The sequence below is a fragment of the Pollicipes pollicipes genome, unplaced genomic scaffold (genome assembly GCF_011947565.3).
Source record: "Pollicipes pollicipes isolate AB1234 unplaced genomic scaffold, Ppol_2.1 Scaffold_3447;HRSCAF=4054_pilon_pilon_pilon, whole genome shotgun sequence".
Lineage (NCBI taxonomy): Eukaryota > Metazoa > Arthropoda > Thecostraca > Pollicipedomorpha > Pollicipedidae > Pollicipes > Pollicipes pollicipes.
The window spans coordinates 34274555-34294879 of NW_023596297.1; the positions used below are offsets into that span (position 1 = coordinate 34274555).

Genomic DNA, 20325 nt, shown 5'->3' on the forward strand with positions numbered 1-20325 from the left:
GGCCGACCTCCCTGCGCCCCCCCGGCCGCCCCCCGTCTTCCTGCCCTCTGCTGCCTGCCCCCGCCGGGCCGACCTCCGCCAACCCCCCGCCGCCCCCGCCGGGCCATCGGGTTGGAAGGGCAGCTGGCCAATAACGCCCCGCGCAGCGCCACGCGGCAGAGGCGCGGCACAACAGCGGGCTCGACAGCCCAACCCACAGGCAAGGCCAAAGCGTGCCGCCACGACAGTGTGCGAGGCTGGGTCGCGCGACGGGAGGATGGCTGCCGCTGCGCTCCCCGGTCTCACACAGCCAGCCTGTTCAGCTCGGCTCGGAGCTGGACATCTCATATTGGCTAGCCGCAACCTCAGGCTAAGAATAGCCTCGCCACACGCTGTTTCGCGAGGCCACGCACACAATGCCGGACATCGCAGAAAAGGTGGAAGCACCTAGAAAAACCGTCATTCTGGACGAACACCGCTGACAGCCTGATGACATCTCTCAGCAGCGCTCTCCATCCGGCGCCACCCTCGTAAAGAACATGCTTTCAGGGCCATAGTTTCTCAGAAGCTGCGTCACAAGAACTCCGTATCAAGAAACCTCGCTAACAGAATCCAGCACGCCACAGCCTGCGCGATCTGCTGAAGCTGGATGCACCCGGTGAAATACTCTGACCGTGCAGTTGAAGCGCATGAAACCCCCCCCCCCCCCTCGACTCGTTGAAACTCGGTGAAACATGTTTTATTACCAATTTCAACACATGCAGCGATGCACACAGCTGACGCCACTCACCGTGGACGTTCTTTGGGTTGTCCAACGGCTTGTTGCCATTCCAGATGACGGCAAACGCAGCCGTTGTGTTGGGCCGCTTGGCGTTGTACGAGAACTCCATCTCCTGGCAAGATGTTGCTGCCGAGCGGCGAGGCGCCGGCAGAGATGACTCGACCCTCTATGTTGAACTGGCACATGAACCGACCCTGCGCTATCAGCCGCTGGAACGACACGATGCGCAGGTCAACACCGGCTGCAGGTCAGCCCATCGAGGGTTAGCTCCTTCACGTAGGTTGGGTGCTCCAGGGCATGAGAATCACGTCAAGCGGCAAAGGTCAGTTCGAACAAGTCGCAAGCAACAGCCCGATTCGGCTCATATATTTCAAATAACGCCACGGTGTCCTTTCCGCGCGCATCAGTTGGCTAGCGCGCGACCGCCTCCGGAGGGTTCGCTTGTCACACACGTCACGGGACACATGAGCCAGGCCCCATGCGGCAGTCACACAGAACACGGACCGCTCGAGGATAACAGAGCCCGCTCCAAGGTCGCGAGGTGACCCTCCCGAAGCCCACGCCAGCGCGCTCCGGCTCCGGGCAAGGCGCCGTGGTCACCAGCTTGTTGGGTCCCCTCCGCCCCCAGAGAGCCAGACGGCGGCGGCGTCCGACGCCGCCTCGACTCGGTCGGTATCGGCGGCGGGAGACAGCGCGGCCCCGGCCGCAGGACGTCGCCGGCCGCACACTAATTACATTGGGCGCTGAGCGGCGGCTCTGAAGGCGCGCCCAACACGACCGCCTCGCCGGGCGGCCATACCCCCCCTGTCAGGACACTGTCGTGGCGGACCCCGCAGGGTGAGAGGTAGGACAGGTGCTCGCTGGACCTGCCTACCTCTCTTGCCGCCCCTAACTCGCTGGATCCGCCCTACCTCTCTCGCCGCCCCTAACTCGCTGGACCTGTCCTACCTCTCTCGCCGCCCCTAACTCGCTGGATCCGCACTACCTCTCTCGCCGCCCCTAACTCGCTGGACCTGTTCTACCTCTCTCCCTCTCTCGCCGCCCCTAACTCGCTGGATCCGCCCTACCTCTCTCGTCGCCCCTAACTCGCTGGACCTGTTCTACTCTCTCGCCGCCCCTAACTCGCTGGATCCGCCCTACCTCTCTCGCCGCCCCTAACTCGCTGGACCTGTTCTACCTCTCTCGCCGCCCCTAACTCGCTGGGTCCGCCCTACCTCTCTCGTCGCCCCTAACTCGCTGGACCTGTTCTACCTCTCTCTCTCGCCGCCCCTAACTCGCTGGATCCGCCCTACCTCTCTCGTCGCCCCTAACTCGCTGGATCCGCCCTACCTCTCTCGTCGCCCCTAACTCGCTGGACCTGTTCTACCTCTCTCGCCGCCCCTAACTCGCTGGACCTGTTCTACCTCTCTCGCCGCCCCTAACTCGCTGGATCCGCCCTACTCTCTCGCCGCCCCTAACTCGCTGGACCTGTTCTCTCGCCGCCCCTAACTCGCTGGACCTGTCCTACCGCGGCGGGCCCCGCGGCGGGGTCCGCGGCGGGGTTCTTATAGAGAAAGGCGCGACTTTGATGTGCTGCGAAAAAAATAATATGAATTTGAAACGCATGCTTTAGAAACCTCAACGCTTCCGTAATGCTATTTTAGACCTTCGCCTTGGCACGCCTCACTCTTGCGGCCCTCATCCCTTCCTCTCCCTCAGCAGCCTAGAATGATCGGCGGATTGGAAGCCCCACTTAACCACAACACACCAGTCATGATGACCCGGCGTCATGCCCAGTCGCACCCCCCACTCACGGGGATGTTTTCCACGCGGACGACGACGGCGCGCTGGCTGCCGGAGGGCACGAGCAGCTCGACGTCGCCCTCGATGGTGGTGTTGATCCGGGGCAGAAGCCGGGCCCGCTGCGGATGCTCGGCCCGATCCGCTGTCGAAGGTCAGATCAAGTCACATCAGGTCAGATCAGGCCAGATCAGGTCAGATCGGTACATATCGGGTCAGATCGGGTCAGATCGGGTCAGATCAAGTCAGATCAGGCCAGATCAGGTCCCAGGACCAGACGCCGCACATGTCGCCGCGGCTCGCCGACCTCTAACACGGATCACGCGGCACGCGGCCGTGCCGACGAGAGCCTGTGGTGTCAGGCGGCGGCAGCACCGCGCGCGCCAGCTCGCCGGCGGAGGGTAAACATGTCCGGGATAGCGGCAAGGCCAGCTCGGCAAGCGCTGACATTTGACATTCCGACCACTGACTTCGAGACGAAGTGCCGCTCGATGCTGGCCGCGCTTCCGGGACCAGCCCCTGAGTCATCATGAACAGCGCTTTGATCCCAGCTGATATTGGCGTCTACTTATAAGGTATGAATTCCGTACTGGCGGTTATGTGCAGTGCTACACGCCGACAGATTGGTCGCATTGTTTCGCTGATGAAGGCCAGTGCAACGCAGGAGAAGCGTGAGTCATGTCAAATGTACCGCTGTTAAACCGGCCGCTGTCAAAAGCGGAATGTTACCGCTGTTTTTAACGCCCGCAAAGGCCAACACAATTAGTTGCCAAACGGTTACCATAGTGAGGGCCGGTCCGATACGATCGGCCGTCAAGACGTCAGAATGCCACGTACGTGCGCGTCGGCGCCATCTGTCACATAGCGGACGGCTCGAGGCGTCTCCTAGCAACTCAACTGTCAACGCCAATCACACGTCCCGTTTGGTGCCGCAAGATTTAGGGCGCTACAGGTACCAGTCAAGATAGTCATCATGCAGCTTCTGGACGCCCAGGATTAGCCTAGCACATCAGCGTCGTCACGCAGCGAGACCCAGCCGTTGTTCAAAAGTGGCGGTAATCTGTAGTCATGCTCGCTGATGCACACCAGACTACTTGACCGCAACTACTTGACTACCAGGCGTCCAGTTTTGAACTGCAAACTGTCAACAGGTCCCAAAACTCGTGGGTTAACTCGTTTACAGGTATCGAAACTCGCACACTTCGCCCCAATCAGCCGTAGGTAGTTTAACAAACTGATGTAGGTACCGTCCGCAACCAAATTGCATGGCACACAGTGCAGACGCAAGAGTATCCTAATTTTCAAATGTACGGCAGAATCCACTACCAGAGCAACTCGCCGTCCCGCTTCCTGAAGCTATTTCATGACGTTCGAGCGCATCCCGTGGAGCGCCCGGCCGGCGGCGGGTCCGGCCAGGAAGAGCGCGGCCGGCGGCGGGTCCGGCCAGGAAGACCGCGGCCGGCCGGCGGCGGTCCGGCCAGGAAGAACGCGGCCGGGCGCGCGACCGGCGCCGGCCGTCGCCCGTATCTGATGCCAGGCCGCGGCGGCCGCCACCAGGAAACCCTCCGCGGCCTTACAAGGCCCCGCCGTGACGGCCTGCTACTTAGCCGGCCCGCCGGATCGGCGGGGATCAAGTTGGCGATTTGCGCCGGCAGCGGGAAAGTTGGGCGGCGGGTCTGCCGAGCACTCGGCAGCTAACGAGGCCTAATCCGCGCCGGTGGCGCGATCAGCATCTCCGCCGGGCGTGGGGTAAACAGTGCGCCGGGCCCGGGGGAGGTCTGGTGCGCGCGTCGCAGACACCGCGCTCGACGCCTCCCAGTTCCGACAGTGCATAGCGCGTCTCAGGCGGTCGGACTGGGAGCGAGCGCTAACGCGTGACGGGCAGAAACTAGGAGGATGAGAGTTGAGGAGTACAGGGCAAAAGAGTAGGAAACGTGGGAGGGTTGGTCAGCCAAGCCAAGTTAGTCAGCCAAGCCAAGCCAATGCAGTCAGCCAAGCGCTCCTGCCTCAGTAAGATGTAACAAACCACCAGTCATGCCTTTCCCGCCCATAGGTGCCGTTTGTGACGCGAGAGCGAGAACAGAAGCCGTCGCAGTCGCCAACGGCACACCGGCACTTTAACGGCATTCTGGCTGCATGGCGTCCCGCCAGTAATCGGCAGGCCGGGGGACCCGGAGCTGCGTCAGCTGCTGCCAGAGGAGCCCGTGGGCACGCTCGCACCGCGCGCAGTTCCACTGTTCCGGCCCATCCTTCAATGTTCAGCACAGGCCGCGCGCATCGTCGTCCCGCGTTCAGGGTCAGAGCCGAATTCAATGCATCGCTAATGGGCCTTCACGAAGCGCGACGAGCATCTGCATGTCGGCCGCGGCGACTTCGGGAAGCTGCGCCGAAGACTGGGTGACAGTGACGCGCGATGAAAGGCTCGATAATGGACGAAACACGCGGGCTGCGCGGCCGCCGGCGCTTCTCACCGCCGCTTATCCGGCCGTCGGCGGGCGCGGCGGGCCGCCACACAGCCGACGTCGCCGCCCGGACAGCCCCACAAATCTCCGCGCGTCAGCGGCGTCTCCTTGGCGCCGGGAGCGGCACCGGCCGCGGCGCGGCGCGAGCCGTCGGGCGCCATCGCTCCCCAGGCTCCGGCGGCCCGCCCTACGGCGGATGCCACGTCGCAAACAGCGTCCAGTGCGGCCGACGGACGCCGCCGGCGGAGGCAATGTGGCGCGCTGCGGGCGGCGGCGCGTGCGGGTCGCCCCGCGGCCCACTAATTGGACGCGGCTCTGGCCACGACGGCCGGAGACAACGCGGCCAAAGGCACGGGCCCGGCCGTGGGACGCGGCCCCAAGCGACAGTCAATGGCTCTGCACTCAAAGGATGGACAACGGCCGAGTGCCCTGCCACTACCACTAGGGCTTAATGAGGCTATTACGGTGAGTTTGCATCTCGACGGGTGCGGTCTGTGTGAAGGCCACGCCTGGTCAGGACGAGAATCATGAAGTCATCGGTGCCCAATGGTAAACCGTGCGCCCGCAGCCAAAAACAGCGCGCCGACAAGCCGCAGACGTCGTCAGACGCCGCCGCCGCCGGCCTTCAGCCGCCGCTGGTGACGGCGAGCGGCGTCCGTCAGCACGTCCGGCAGCCCGCGCGCCGTACACGTCCGTCCGGTCGTCAGCACATCCGCCGGCCCCGCGCCGTACTACTTCGTCAGCACGCCCGCCGGCCCGCGCCCGTACACGTCCGTCCAGTCGTCAGCACGTCCACCGCCCCGCGCGCCGCACATGTCTGTCCGGTGGTCAGCACGTCCACCGGCCCGCGCGCCGCACATGTCCGTCCGGTGGTCAGCACGTCCGCCGGCCCGCGCGCCGTACTCCTCCGTCCACGCCCGCCAGCCGCGCACCGGACACGTCCGTCCGGTCGTGAGCACGGCCGGTGGCTGTCAGTTTCCCACGGCGGGCACCGGTGAACGGCTGACTCATCCGACAGCCGCGGCCGGCCGCCCGATCGTGTGCTTTACGGGCCGGCCCCACACTAAACCGCTGAGTGGTGTCGAACGCATCACTAATTCAGCGGCCCTCAGCGAACGGGCGGGGCCGACGTGGAGCGCTTCCGCCGGGGCATATCGGCGCACGGTGTGATCACCGGTGATCGTATCGGCGCACGGTGTGATCACCGGTGATCGTATCGGCGCACGGTGTGATCACCCATGGCAGCATAGCGAAAGTAGAGTGGGCGGCTCTATGGGTGTAGCCATGCCTCTGAGATTGAAGAGGACAGACCAAGACTGGAAGGGTCATGCTGGTGCCTGAGGGGAACGTGACCTGAAAATGACATTTTGAAAGGGTTAACAGGGCAAAAGGGTAAAGGTGAAAACGAAAGCTCTACGGGTAAAATAGGAGGTGACTTATGGGAAAACTTCTGGGATATATCTCCGCAGTCCGCGCCCAGTAGTGGCTACACCAATCAGTGGGTCAGGCAGGCGCAGGGGAGCCGACAATTCGTCCAATGTGTGGCCGTGAGTTCGGTGGGCCATGTGTCTGACGCTATCATCCACGCCTGGGCAGAAAGTGCTAGCACGTACGAGAAAAGCCTGGTCAAGCGTGCTCCCCACCCGATTTATCATCCTCGTAAATTACTCCAGCACGCGGATCGACAAGTGCCTCCGGCTTAAAGCCAAGCGCACTCCGCCAAGTGTTGCGGCGGCGAAGACAGCGACGAGAGGCCCAGGCAGTACAGGAGATGAACGTAGTCCGTAAATTTTAAGAGCGCTGAGAGGATAAACCGTGCGACGAACACATGTGAGTCGAATGCAACCTAGTCGATACAATTACATTCCAAACGTCGCCTTCGCACGAGCCCACATGCCCACACCCACGAACAAACCCCAGCACCCGGTCGACAAGCCTGTGCTGATCTCCGCACGTGTGTTGCGCCCACATCCCACCACCGGCGACCGGACTGGCACGGCGCTGGTCGTACCTTGACGCCGGTAACGAGGATGTCGTTGCGGCAGTTCTCGGCCGTGTCGTGCGTGCACCGGTGCCCGTCCACACACCAGTCGCACGGGAACGGCGCGCTCACGCACTGGCCGCACTGCGTGTACCGGTTGCAGTCGTAGAAACCGAAGTCGGTGGCCACGAAGTCCGTGGCCTCGAAGCCCGGCCCCGGGGACATGCGCACCGACAGCTTGGCCGTGATGGCGCCTGCGAACGGGCGCACCAGGTTAGCGACGCCTCGCCGAAGCAGCATGTTGTGCACGCGTGCGGGGGACAACGCCGGTGCACGGGGTACACTCGGCGCGACACAGGAAACGAGCGACTGAAGTCACGGTTGCGAATCGGAAAAGTTGGCTAGCTTTCAGGGTCGTAGTTGTGGCAGTGGGGACGCTTTAGAGCAGCGGCTGCGTCTTAAACAAAAATACGACGGTTGATGTGACAGCTAAATGGAGCTGCACTCGCTAAGTTTTTTCGTTACGGACAAACCTTTTCGTCTCGCAGTTTTAGGACCGTAGGCTAAAAGCAAACTTTCGGAGTTCCTTCATATAAAGCGCAGTAGGTATTTACCCAAAGTTGAGAAACTAGGAATGAATTTAGTCCGTTTCAATCAGAGCATCGGTCGTTAGAAAGGCGGAAGAAAATGGTGCCTGGGGTGGAAACAGTCAGCGGGGAAAATACGCGGGCAGCAAACCGAACACAGCAACGGCAAGCCGCTGCAAACAGCTGCCAACGAGCGACGGTTGCAGACGCGCAGTAAGCAGGGCCCGATTCTCTGCGAACGCCAGCCGTACGTAAACCCAGCTTTGACGCGTTGATTACAGCGGGCATCGTTCCAAGGGCAAACGCCTTTGTCGCTCGCGCCGGCCGCGGCCGCCGTGGCCGCAAGCGGCGCCGTGACGTCACGCGGCGCACGCCGCGACCGGCGGCAACTGCGGCGCGGCAATAACCCGCCGGACGCCACCGCCACAAAGGCCGCCCGCCTGGAGTGCGTCATTAACGTGGCAGCAGACCCTCAACGCTGGTCGCGCGCCCAGCAAACACACCAAATTTGATGTCGAGTTGATGATGATGAGCGGCGGCCACTTAGTGCGACTCAAAGCAGCGCACTTCGACGTAAACGAGCACAAAGAGCGGAGAAGATTCAGCGTGGCCAGACAGCGGCGGCCATCTTGGCTGGCCGTGGTCTTCAGCCGGCTCCGCAGCGTCATCTTGCCGCCCGTGCGGCGTCGGTTCGGCTGGATTTGCCCCGCCAGCGTCAAAGCAAAGATGAAGGGGCGTATTCTTGTAATCTCCGGAAGAACCTGCCTCTGTTTCTGTGTAAGACGACCAGGCAGCGGCCTGCCCGTGCCCGGGGCAGCGGTCTATCCGCGCTGCAGGCAGCGTCACCAGCCGCCCATCGCCGTGCGACAGCCGCACGAGCCGCCGGCGCCGGGCACGGCCGTGTCTGGTCCGCCGGGCACGCGCCGCGGCACGTCACGGTGCCGGCCGACGGGCCAGAGCAGCGGGTGCCTCCTGGCGTGGTGTCAGATGACACGGCTGCTTGCACAAGCGGGCGCGGCCTGTTTTCGGCCGGCGCTGGTGCCGCGCACCAGGCTATCTCCCCATGCGACGCGTGGAGTGGCATTTGCATCGGACACGGGGAACCCGAACCCTCACTGAATTCCCGTTTGCAGTCGGTGACGACGCCTGTTTCGTTAGCGATTGCCAGGATAACAACGTCGGGCATAGACATAGGGGCCACTAAGCCGGGTATCTGTCCATCGCGCTGTCACCGATCCGATCAGTGACCTCAGCCGGTCAGCTGATCGCAGCCCGGCCCGGCTACATCACGACATCGGGCTTCGTTACCAGCCGCCGGCTCTCTACCGTACCTATTTGGCACGGCGTGAGTCCGTGCCGTCGGCGGGTGCAGGATCCTTTCGCCAAACATTCCCGGTAGCTGACAATCGAAATAGCCGTAAACGTCAGACTAAGCGAGTCACATGTCTCACCATGGCGCCAGGGCGGAGCAGCAGGAAAGGCCACTTCTGCATTGTTTCACGTCATATTTTGGAAGGACGCTGCCTTGCTAAGCAGTCACGGCAAACCTCGGTATTTATTCTGAAGAACCTGCAGCGTCAATCGCTGACACGCTAGGACTTAGGGTCTTTCTTCGTCAGCGCGATTTAAAGCCTGTCACCGTCGCATGTTTGAGCCGAGCTTGGGCGCGATACGATGCGGCTCTTTTATTCCAACTGTTTTTCCACTGTGCCGCAACTGAAAATCCCTGAGACGGCGCCGTCGCTTTATAGTCCCTGCAACAGCCCTAGCAGGAATCCTCCCGAGCTAATGGCTGATTGGTGTGAGGCTCGGGGCCAAATAAAATTCGTCCAAACACCTGAGGCTCTCCCAGGCGTCTCCAGTCCTCCCTCCCCTCCGCCTCTCACCGCATCTTCCGACGAGGAACCAGCAAATCGTGAATACATTGTTGCCTAGCAACACACGCATGCGCATTGGCCGACGCGGCGCAATGTAACAGCTGCGAGCTCGGACGCCTCCGTCGCGGAGCAGCGCCTCGATGGCCGGGCTGCGCACGGACGGCGCGCCAAAACTGAACCACACAGGCGCGCCAAAGCTGAACCATTAGCAACTAGCACCATTCGGAGGCGGGGAACAGCCAAGTTTCCGCAGGTGGTGCCGCAGTAAATCGGCGGGCGTTCGTCCCCGTCCCCAGGGCACCCCGGCGACGCCGATAGAGATGGAGACTTCCCCAGAGCGCCGCGGCGGCGAGTAAACAAAGCCGGACGGCCCCAGCAATTCTGCGACCGGGCACCACCAACTTTAGAGGCTGGCGCGGAATGCTGAGGCCAAACTAAACCATAGGCAAAGCTGTAAGCTGGGAGCTGGCTCCTCGACCAGAACAAGAGCCTACGCACCCGGTGTTCGGGTTTCATATTTCAATTGGAGCGCCCGAAGCCAAGTAAAGAGCTTCACAAAGAAAGTACTGAAATTAAAGGGAACTCGAGAACGCACCAAACAACAAGGCGGTTGGCAGTTGGGGCGCCTGCAGACCAGAAAGTTTCCGGCGAGACGTGAGGGCAGAAATTCGGAATTTGCATCACAATGACTTTGCAAAACAACGGCCAGCACGAAAACAACATTCGTCGGGACAGGAATTCGACTGGTGCGCCCATCTGCATCACACAATACAACACTTCCGGCGCACCCGCAGTTCAAAGCCGCCTGGCAAAACGAACATGCCAAAGTCGAGCCCAGCACAGCCGGCATCGCAAAATCCAAAGCAGCGTCGCTGCTCGGCGGCGACTTCGTATCACCTGTCCACTTGTCACCAGCGCAACACGGCCCAGACCCCGGACACTGCAGGCCGCGGCGACAGCAGCAGCCGCCGCCGCTGCTGACCGGGCCTCCCGAGCTGCGGCGGCGGCAGCGGCTGCTGCGAGGCCGGCCGGGGCACCAGAGCGGCGGCATTACCATACAAATGAAGCGGCGCGGCGCGGCTGCCGTTCCGCTCATTAGTCCGGCGGTCGGCCGTGCCCGCAGCTCGCCCGCGGCCGCCGCCGCCGCCGCCGCCGCTGCCGCGAACCCCGCGGCGCCGTGCGCCACTCACTTGACCGTCCCGCGACCGCCGGCGACACCGCGAGCAGTGGCAGACCCGCTTTAGTGACCTCGTGACGGAGCGCCCTCCCGAGCGCCGGGGCCGCCTGGTGAATGTGGCGGTCGTGCGTCTGTCGAACACGGCCGGCTTCGGACCACAGCTATGCCCTCGGGCACGTGGGCCATGACAGCGACGACAGCGAGAATACCGGTAGTCAGCGACGATCCCCAGAATTAAACGCTCCGACAACTAGCTCCGAGCGATGCTGATGGTACACTCCCATGAGCACAAATCACTCTGGGTACGAGCTTGCCGTCGGGTCTGACCTTCGCTACGTTGTAGCTGAGTCACGAGCCACCCGGAGCTCCACAATCACACATCGGGACGTCCGCCGCCGAGACGTCCGCCTATCAAAGCTCCGCCACGCGCCCCCGCCTGAATGCGCCGCGGACGGTGGCACGCATGTCGTCACGGGCCCCGTGCGTTACGCGTCACGTGTCAATGCACCGTCCGGTTTCAGGCCGGCCGCGCCGCGTGACGCACTGCCTGACATTCAGCGTCACCCCGGACGTGGCGCGTGACGGCCCACGGCGCGCCCTTCAATTCGACACCACGTGTCACGGCACAAAGGCGACAGCAGGCACACACCTTTCTGCGATAACAGAACGCTCGTGGGACGGCCCGGCCTGCACTGAGTTGTGGACGAAGTTCTCAATGCGTTCAGTTTACACAGCCTCGGTGAGCGAGTGTAAAACGGCGCGCAGTTTTCCGAAGGAACTGCAAAGTTTGCTACTCGTCCGCAACATAAGTTACCACGACTCGGAAGCGCAGCTGACAGGACATAATAAGCGCTGGCACGTGAGATTCAAACACGGGTCTGTGCTTTGAGCACTTTCCACTTGTTCGCTGTCCTGGGAGAGCTACCCTGCCCCCCACCCTCCGTCTTCCACTCGAACCCCCTGATGCCACGATTCGTCCCAGCACGGCCCGAAATTCCGCAGCTCCTGCGCAGAGCCGAATGCCAGCCAAATCCGCCGCAGCGGTAGGGCCACCGGCGGCATCCGAAGGGACGGGTGCATCGCGAGCTAGCGGCGGGCCGTTGCAGGCGGCGGGGGCGGGCCCGCGCGGGCATTAATGTCCGCCCTCGGTGCGCGCCAGTCAACAGGACCACCCAGCGCCCGCACAGCCGGGCCGATGCCGGCTGCGGTTGTTTTCGTTAGCGGAGCTGAGGTCAGCACCGATCGACAGCGGGCAGGGCTGGCGAACACGGGACGCGCCCCACCCGTTTGACTCTGCGTGCACGCAGGGCATGCAACTAATCCCCGTTCTGCGAAATACACCCGGATATCAAATACTTTCTGATGGTGGTCGCGGCACGACCAGGCCACGGAGAGGCGATGTACGCAACAGCGATTAACATCGACGATTTTCCTGCGCACGTCCAACCATCACGTGTGACTTCTCTGCGAATTCCGTCGTTCGCGGGATTTGCGCAGAGGTGAAGCCATGCGTCAGGAGGAGACGCACGTGAGCTCGTGGCGAGAGGTTAGCGAACCCCGTGCCGCACGTATGACGTGGCAAGCAGTTTGCCAGAAACACGGCACAGTGGTGCGCCGGGGCGCCCAAGCGCCGCCCGGCAACTGGCAGCCTGGCACGTGTCGCGACATGACTGACAGACTCGGCGTCCAGGCCCCTGTGGGAGTACCGTGGCTTTGTGCAACATGAGGCCCCAGTGCCGTGCTGGGGGCCGGAGGTGAAGCCTTAGGCTGTATCGCACCGCGGCTTTGTTCGGGGATCCGGCAGTTTTGAAATTAAAACAAACCCGTACGTCGAGGGCGGGCGGACGCCGAGAGTAATGCATCACGCGGCGCGCGCAATATGCTGGTCACCCACGGTCCAGGCGGTGACGGCGGCAGCCGGTCAGCACTCATGCTGCCCAGGCAGCATGGGCGGCAGTGGGTCGGTGACCCGAGGTCAGTACTCACGCTGTCCGGATGGGATGGGCGGCAGCTGGTCAGTCGGCGGCGTGGTGCATGTCAGCGTGTCCTGTCCCGTCTGCGTGGCGTTGGTGGGGAGCGTCTTGCCCATGAGCGTGAAGGCGCAGAGGAACCTGCCCTCCGGCTTCACCTTCGGCAGGTTGTTGATGGTCAGCGTCAGCTGTGAGAAAGAATGACATAACGTCAGTGACACTCTGTGACTCAGAGCTCGATGCGGCAGCGGCGTTAGACCCGAAAACAATGGGACGTGGAGAGGATAGCGGAGATCGGCGCTAGCCTGCACAATGGACAGGAATTTCCTGGGGAAAGCAAGCGAATAACTATGAGCTGGCAAACCTCAAGTGATTCTTCTTGATTGTCGGACCGGCGTTAATGTCTGGTTTGCCACAAAGCACTGTCATCACTGGGCAGTGCATGTCAGTACACAGTGCAGACACAAAGCGGTGTGACACGGAAAACATGAGTCACCCGGTGGCCGTTCCACAACAGGTGGGTGGTGGCGCGGTCGGGGCGGAGTCACCCGCCAGGGACGACGCTCAGTCAACGACGCTTTGTCAGCCGACGGAAGGGTGAAGGGGCGTCACCCCTCCCCTCCGCCGCCACCACACCTCCGCTACTTAGTCACCGGCCGGTGTTTATTTGCTCGCTGGGTCAGACTCGGCGCATGACGCAAGGCGGCGCGACGCGGCGCGACGCGGCGCGTGCAGGTGACCTTCGGCGGCGCTCGGCAACCCGCCAAGGGCTGGGTGTCGATCAGAGGGGCGTGTGGACGGGTCGCGACGGCGTGCGTCCGTTGACGAATGGACGAGGCAGATGATCGCAGCCCCTGATCTGTTGTTTGAGCCTCATCGGCTGCACAGCAAACAGGCTCAGCGGCACGACGTATGCGCGTCATAACCAAGTATGTCATTACGCTCACGCACGTTGTAAACACGACGGGAAATTGCCGCTTTCATCTGCGCACACGGCGGCTTCGTCGGAGGGTCCACGTTTACCCGAACGGAGCGTGTAGGAAGACAGCCTGCAGGAGCGCCGAGAGTAAACATAGAGGGCGCAGACACAAGCAGCGGGTGCGGCGGGATACCTCAGTCAGCCATCTGTGCGGCAATGCCGCGGCACACGCGACCTCCTCACATTCGCCGCTGAATACGGCCAACAAAGACGTCCCCAAACGTGACGCAGCGCCAGGTGATGACGGCTTCGGCGCGGCGCATCACCGTCGCTGCCTCGGGAGAGCTTCGGTATCGCCACGCAGCCAATCATCGCCACGCCGCGGCGCGCGACGGCGCCGGACGGGCCAGCCTGTCATCGGCAGCGCCGCGCGTCGGTGGCCGGAGACGAGCTCGGCGAGGAATCGGCCCCCGGTCTCGATCACCAGGGGAGTGTAAGCCCTGGCCTACGCCGTCCGTGCGTGTGGCCTCGGCAGCCGCAACCCCAGCCTGCTCCTTCACGTCCAACAACAGTCGCGAGCGCCGGCATGTGGTGACCCCTCCCCTGCGGCGGTCCTCGGGCGGAGAGGGCGCGCCGCTGACAGCGGCCGACGGCCGGCTCATGTCGACACGTCGCCGTCCGCCGCTGCCGTCCGTCAGCGGGCACGTCTGACACCGCGTCGCGTCACGCCGCTGCCGGGCTGAGCCGGGCCGGCCGGGCCGGCGGGCGGGCGGGTGGCAGACGGCCCGTGCGGGTCCGGTCGGCCTTCGTCCGGCGCGACGCTCCCAAACATTTGCTCGGACCGACCGCGGCTCGGCTGATTCTGGCAGAGCATGCGCGCCGGATTCGGCATGTCGGCCCAAATAAAACGTCACGCCTGGTACAAGACGGATCCCACACAGACATCTGCGACCGTAGCGCCACGTCATAACACGGTGGTCAGTTGGCCGCGCGTTACCACAACCCGACCGAACGTGCGGGCCGGGTTCCCCCCCCACCCCCCCCCCCAAACACCGTCGCTGACACCAGCGCTGAATAAAACACCGCCACATGGCCGACCGCCCCGCCCAAACGCACGCACGCACCCCGCCCGTCGCATCGCAGCCGGCCCTGTGACAAACGACCGCCGGCTGCCTGATGAATGGAGTCCTCTCCGCGTGGCGGCGGCTCCCCGCCCGCCGCGGCGGCGGTCCCCGTCGAAAACAGCCGCGTGTGACCGCCGACAAGCGGCGGCGGAGCGAGGGGCCGACGGCGGCGATCCAGCGCTCCCATTCCTCAAACGTCGGCCAATGTTTGCAGACCCCGCCGCGGAACCGCCGCAAGCTCGGCAGTCTCGCGGCTGGTGGGTCTGCGAAGGCTCGGGGAGGTTTGCCGGGAGGCCAGGCCACGTGATCACGTGCTACCCGCCGGCTTGTGACAGTCAACAATGCGGAGGTGGCCAAGGTCACGGACCCGGGCGACACCGGCGGCCCGCGGGCAAAAACTCCGCCACCGCACCGCCCGGCCACTTCTTGCGCGTGCGGACGTCTTGTCCCGCCTGCCCGACCGTCATCTGGGTCATATGTCAGCAGCCGTCAGGGGACTCCGCGGAGCGCACCTGTCACGCGCCCGGCGCGCGGTTGGCGACGGCGGCGGCACTGCGACCGCCGAGGGCGCCCGACCCCGCCGACTGAAGGGCCATCACACTCATCAGAACGCCACCACCGGTGTCCACAAAAACCCGCCGCAAAAAGACGACCAAATTGAATTCCAGCGGCCGCGGGTGTCGCTTTGTTTTTGCGCTGGTGGGTGGGCGAGCGGGCGGGCGGGTGCGAGCAGGCCGTCCGGACGGCGTCGCGTCCCGCGTGACGGACGTCCGGCGTCCCGTCACGGCCGCGGCGGTGGGCCCCGGCGCGGCGGGTGTCGGCTGCTCGCGTGACGGCGGGCCCGCCCGATTAGGCCGCGCCGACGGGCCAAACAAGCACAGCACGGCTGAGTACATAAACGCCGACGGCCGGCCGGCTGCAGGACGCGGCGCTGGGCGTGCCCGGCTCAGCCAGTACGGCCCTGCGACCGCCGCAGACCGGCGGCGCCGCCCTGACCAGCCTGCCTGCGTGCTGGGTCCCGCAGATGGACCGAGACCACGCGCCGTCCTCACCAACACCGCCAGACGCAGACGAAATGACAGTCCCTGTTGTCCCCCGGAGCTGAACAGCCGGCGGCGACGTCCACGCGATCGCATGTGCAGGGAAGCCACCGCAGTCGCCGAATTATCGCACGGCATTCGCATGGCTGCACGACAAACGCCGGCGCCACGATCGGCCTCTGGAGCAGGCTATTAAACTCGATGCCGGTAGGAAATATTCACCAGCTCCACTTTGCATGACATCAGGGTTACGTCACAGAGATACCGAGGCTAGGGTTCAGACCACATGCTTAATTCAAACGGCGTCTTCACGTCAAATTAAGCACGGAGCTCGTGTTTTAAAGAGGCTGATCCGTGTTTACAAATGGCTCCAGTTGCCAACGGTGACCGGACAATGTTGTATCTAGTCATTTTTTATCCACTGCCGATGACTGCAGAACGTTGTTTCCGCCCGACAACAAGCCTCCACATCCAGAGCCACTGGGTACTTGATATTCGAACCAACCCAATTCAAACACGGCCTGTCGCCAGCTGCCACCATCAGCATTCCGTCGGCGAAGCCACACGCGTGATCCAGCCAAGAGGGGCCCTGAGCTGACCGAGTCGGCGGATTTCGTTCATCCCGGCCAGGCGGGCCTCATCTGTTAGCAAAACATCCGTCCGGTCGCGAGGCTCATCCAAACAGAGGTCCTGCAGTCCATCAGCGTGGGCGCCGTGGCCGGCCCGTCTCGCGGGGCGGAGCCAGACCGTTACGGCCACCACGCCAACTGTCACGACTGTGGCGACCGTCACGGACGTCACATCTGCCACGAGTCACGGAAGCCGTAGCAGTGAGGACCATCACGGGTGCCGGGTCGCCACCCGGTCGTGACGTTGTGATGGTGTCCTGCACGGGGTGCCGCTGCGGCGACCTCCTCGGGCGCTGGCTCGCACGACTGTTGCGCCCACCGCGCAGACACCCGGCACCGGTCCCAGGTCGGCGCCACCGGCGCGCCGGCGGAGCGGCAACACCTGCCCAGTCACGCGACCCTCAGCGCCTGGCAGATGCTGGGAGGACGGCGGCCGGAGACGAGGAGGTGGGAGCGGGAGAGAAGGAGTCGGGGGTCGAGAGCACAGGAGTCGCCCACCTCTTTTGTTCCCTAGAGTGCAGTCTTGACCCCGTGTCACGAGGCAGCCGCAGCCGCCAGCGGCGGACAAGCGCACCGCTACGAGTCCGACGCGGCGGGGAGAAGCACCGCGCCGCGCCGAGGCCGGCGACAGAAGCACCGCACCGCGTCGGGCCAGACGACAGAAGCGCCCGGGACCGCGCCAGGCGACGCGGCCATTCATTGCGGCGCGGCCCGCGCGTCGGCGGCCAGCGGCGGTCCGACGGCTGCTGCGCCGCCCGGGCCCCTGAATAATGCAGCTCGGCGGCCGGCCGCGAGCGGTCGGGTGGCGTCAGGTGCCGGCGGGCGCGGGCGCCCCGCGCCCGGCGCCCCGGCCAGGCCAGGCCAGGCCTGGTCTGATCTGCACTCCGACCTCGGCCGTCACGAGTTCACAGCAGACGCGCCGCTGCCGCTCCGTGTGTTCGCCAAGAGCCGACCGACGGCGAAGCCCGTTGCAGAAGGTGCCAATCGGCGTGTATCTCAGTCCCCATCGTTTCGAACTGCGGGGACAACAGGGCTCCGTGCTGTTGCCGACGGCGGCGCCGGTCAAATATGGGCACCGTCGCGCTAGTGCACCGTCCCGACTGCCGACGGCGGAGGTGGGGAGGGGAGCCCCGCGGGACGCCCTGCCAGCACGGACCGCCCCTTCCAACGATGCGCGGCCGAGGGGCCGAATTAATAATGACGAATCAAGCAGAAACTGCGGCCATCTCGGCAGTTCTATCGGCCTGGCGCAGCCACCCCGCATCCCCAGGACGCCGCCTAATCTAGCGCCACTCTCCCCCGGGAGGAGGGCAAGCGTGCCCAGCCGCGGCGCACCGCGTGAAAGCCTGGAGCGTGGTGACGGCCATCGACCAAGACTGCGGCGCTCCCAGCTCGCCCGTGGGATCAGTTGAATCACGTCCACGCGCCGCCCGCTGTCCGTGGCGTTTATGACCGTGGAGCGGTCCCAATAGCCGACGCTCTCAAAGAACCCTTCTCTCTAGCGCGCAGTAAAGTCGGGCGCAAAAGACGGCCTCAGCGCCGCGCGTGGCGGCCACTGCCCCCCCCCCCCCCCCTTCCCCACGGCCGCCGGCGTCGACGATTGGCCGGACGACGGCCCGGTTATCGCCAGGTACAGACGCGCTCGGCAGCCGCTCGGCCCCGTTAATGAAGATTAAATGGACGCGCCGTCCGAAGCTGGCTGCAGCCGGCACCGCCCGCGCCGCCGCCGCACGTGGCGCCGGCCCGCGCGCCGCTGACCATGGCCGGTGCCGCGCCGCGCCGCGCCGCGTCGAGGCCGACGCAGAGCCGGTCGGCCCCGGCGGCTCTCCGGGCTGGACGGCGCGGCGGCGGTGAGGGTAGGTGACGCAGCGTGGGTCGGCGGCGAACAGAGCCTCCCACCGACATCACGCAGAATGTTTTTGTCTTCATCGGAGTAACGCGCGCATACAAACAGGCAGGCACGGAGGCATTAGGACGTAATGCACTGCCACTCGCATCGACAGGACGCGGTCGTTTTTGGACGTCGGTTTTGCAAGTGCGCCCCCCTCCGAAGCTGTCGCGTTGTTTGGTGAAGTCACGGCTGGCGACGACGACGGTATGTTTTGACCAATCACACCGCTCGGCCGCGGCGACGAACCACACACCAAGTTTGAGCGCCGCCTGACATGAGCTCCCGCTGCCTTCTGCTCTCTCCTATGTAGGCGGTCCCCAGCCTCAGAGCACATTCAGAAAATCAATGCCCCCGACATCTGAGAAGAATGACCCAGTCAGAAGCATCTCGTCGGCGGTGATCCGCTTGCATGCAGGAGCCCATTTTGGCCGTGATTTGACAAAGTCCGGCGAAACCCTTCAGATGATTATGGACTGCGCCGGCCGACGAGGCGGACCGTTCTGCTCTTGGGGCCGCTGCCAGCGCGGCGCAGCTCCAATCGGGCTGGATGGGCTGCGGTCCGCCGCGGTTCGGTGCAGCAGCCTGGCAGAGCTCCGCCCGATCCGCCCCCAGTCCGGGGCGGTGATCCGGGACACCACCGGGGTGGGGGTGGTGTGAGGTCATGCCTGACAGGTCGCGCCCTGCCTGCTACAACACGAGCCTGGTGGACATTGCTCTCCAGCCTGCACCCCGTATGGTCCGAGCAGGTGATAAACTGGCGTGTGCAGCGCCAACGTCAGGCCCACCTCCGCCCCCCCCCCCCCCCCCCAGACAGGGCCGTATGTGGGTTGAATGCCGTGCGTCGATCCCTGGATATGATCAGATGATCTCGGACGATATCTTCTGAGGATTAATCATAACAGTGGAAGATGGCACGACGGGTGTGGTGGTAACCGCACCAAATTCCCGTCATATTTAAGGCAGTGCCAGTAGCGTGCTATCGAAGGCTGTTCGTTTCCACAGCTCTCCCACACCACCTTTCCCGAGAATGCTTAATCCATGATGGCAGCAGCCGTGCCTGAGAGGCAGGCGCCCCCGTCACTGACCGTGCGCGCCGTAGTGGCCTGCAGCTGGTGCGGGGTCACAGAGTCGATGGTGGTGCATCGGTCCGTTTTGTAGTTGATCCAGTAGAGCGTGTCCTTGGCCGCGTCCTGGCAGCTCGTCCGCACGCTGCACCTGAGACACGGACGGACAGACAGCCCGGTCAGACAGCAGGTCAAACAGCCGATCAGACAACCGAGCAGACAGCCGAGCAGACAGCCGGTCAGACGGTCCGGAAAAACAGCCGGGTCAGACGGCCGGTCAGACGCCAGGCCAGACAGTCCGGTCAGGTAGCCGGTCAGGTAGCAGATCAAACAGTCGGTCGGACAGCCGGAGAGACAGCCAGACAGACAGTCCGGACAGACCTTTGGACAGACAGTCGGTCGGAAAGTCCGGCCGGGCAGCCGGTCTGACACCCAGTCAGACAGTTGGTCAAAAGACCGACAAGACAGTAGGTTAGTCAGCAATTTCGTCGCGCCGGGGTCCGGCAGAGCTGCACCAAAGGCGAAACATGCTGCTATTCCCATGACACGTGGAATGCCCGTCGTTGGGATGAGATCCCGACGACCTCCGCCCGCGCCAGCTGTCTGACGCTTGGAAACGCGTTTCAACATTGTTTGGCACTAGAGTCGCCTTATCAGGGTGTTATCGGAGCGCACCTGAACGGACGCACGTCACGTCAGCACCGGCTGTGCAAGTGACGTCACCGCACGTGCACGGGGCACGTGCACGGGTCGAGGTGTGACCCTCGGCGCCAAGTACGGAGTCCGGGGGGAGGGGGTGGCCGTCCCGGATATGCGCCGCCAGCTCCAAAGCAGGGGAGTGTCGGCCTGGTCATGGCAGGGTCGGCAGGGGCGTGACGTTACGTGGTGACGGTCGATGGCTCCCACGTACGACCCCACCGACGCCAGGGCCACTGCCCCCGCTACCACCAACACCACCTCCACCACCAGTGACCGCCCCTACGGAAGGCCAAGAGAAATGAGGACCGCTACGGAGGGGACGTGGGCTAGCTTCGCGACAAGCGCCTGGTGGCGTGGAATGGCGAC

General features: G+C 64.0%; 1 protein-coding gene across 1 annotated transcript in view; it reads right to left on the minus strand.

Annotated features, from left to right (window-relative positions):
- Window positions 1-20325, minus strand: part of LOC119091278 (plexin-A2) — a gene marked incomplete in the record, with an annotated part of 177961 nt that overhangs the window by 48484 nt on the left and 109152 nt on the right. The window contains 3 exon segments of the mRNA XM_037213967.1: window positions 7013-7236; window positions 12610-12781; window positions 19282-19411. Of these exon segments, the coding sequence (XP_037069862.1) occupies window positions 7013-7236; window positions 12610-12781; window positions 19282-19411 (526 nt within the window).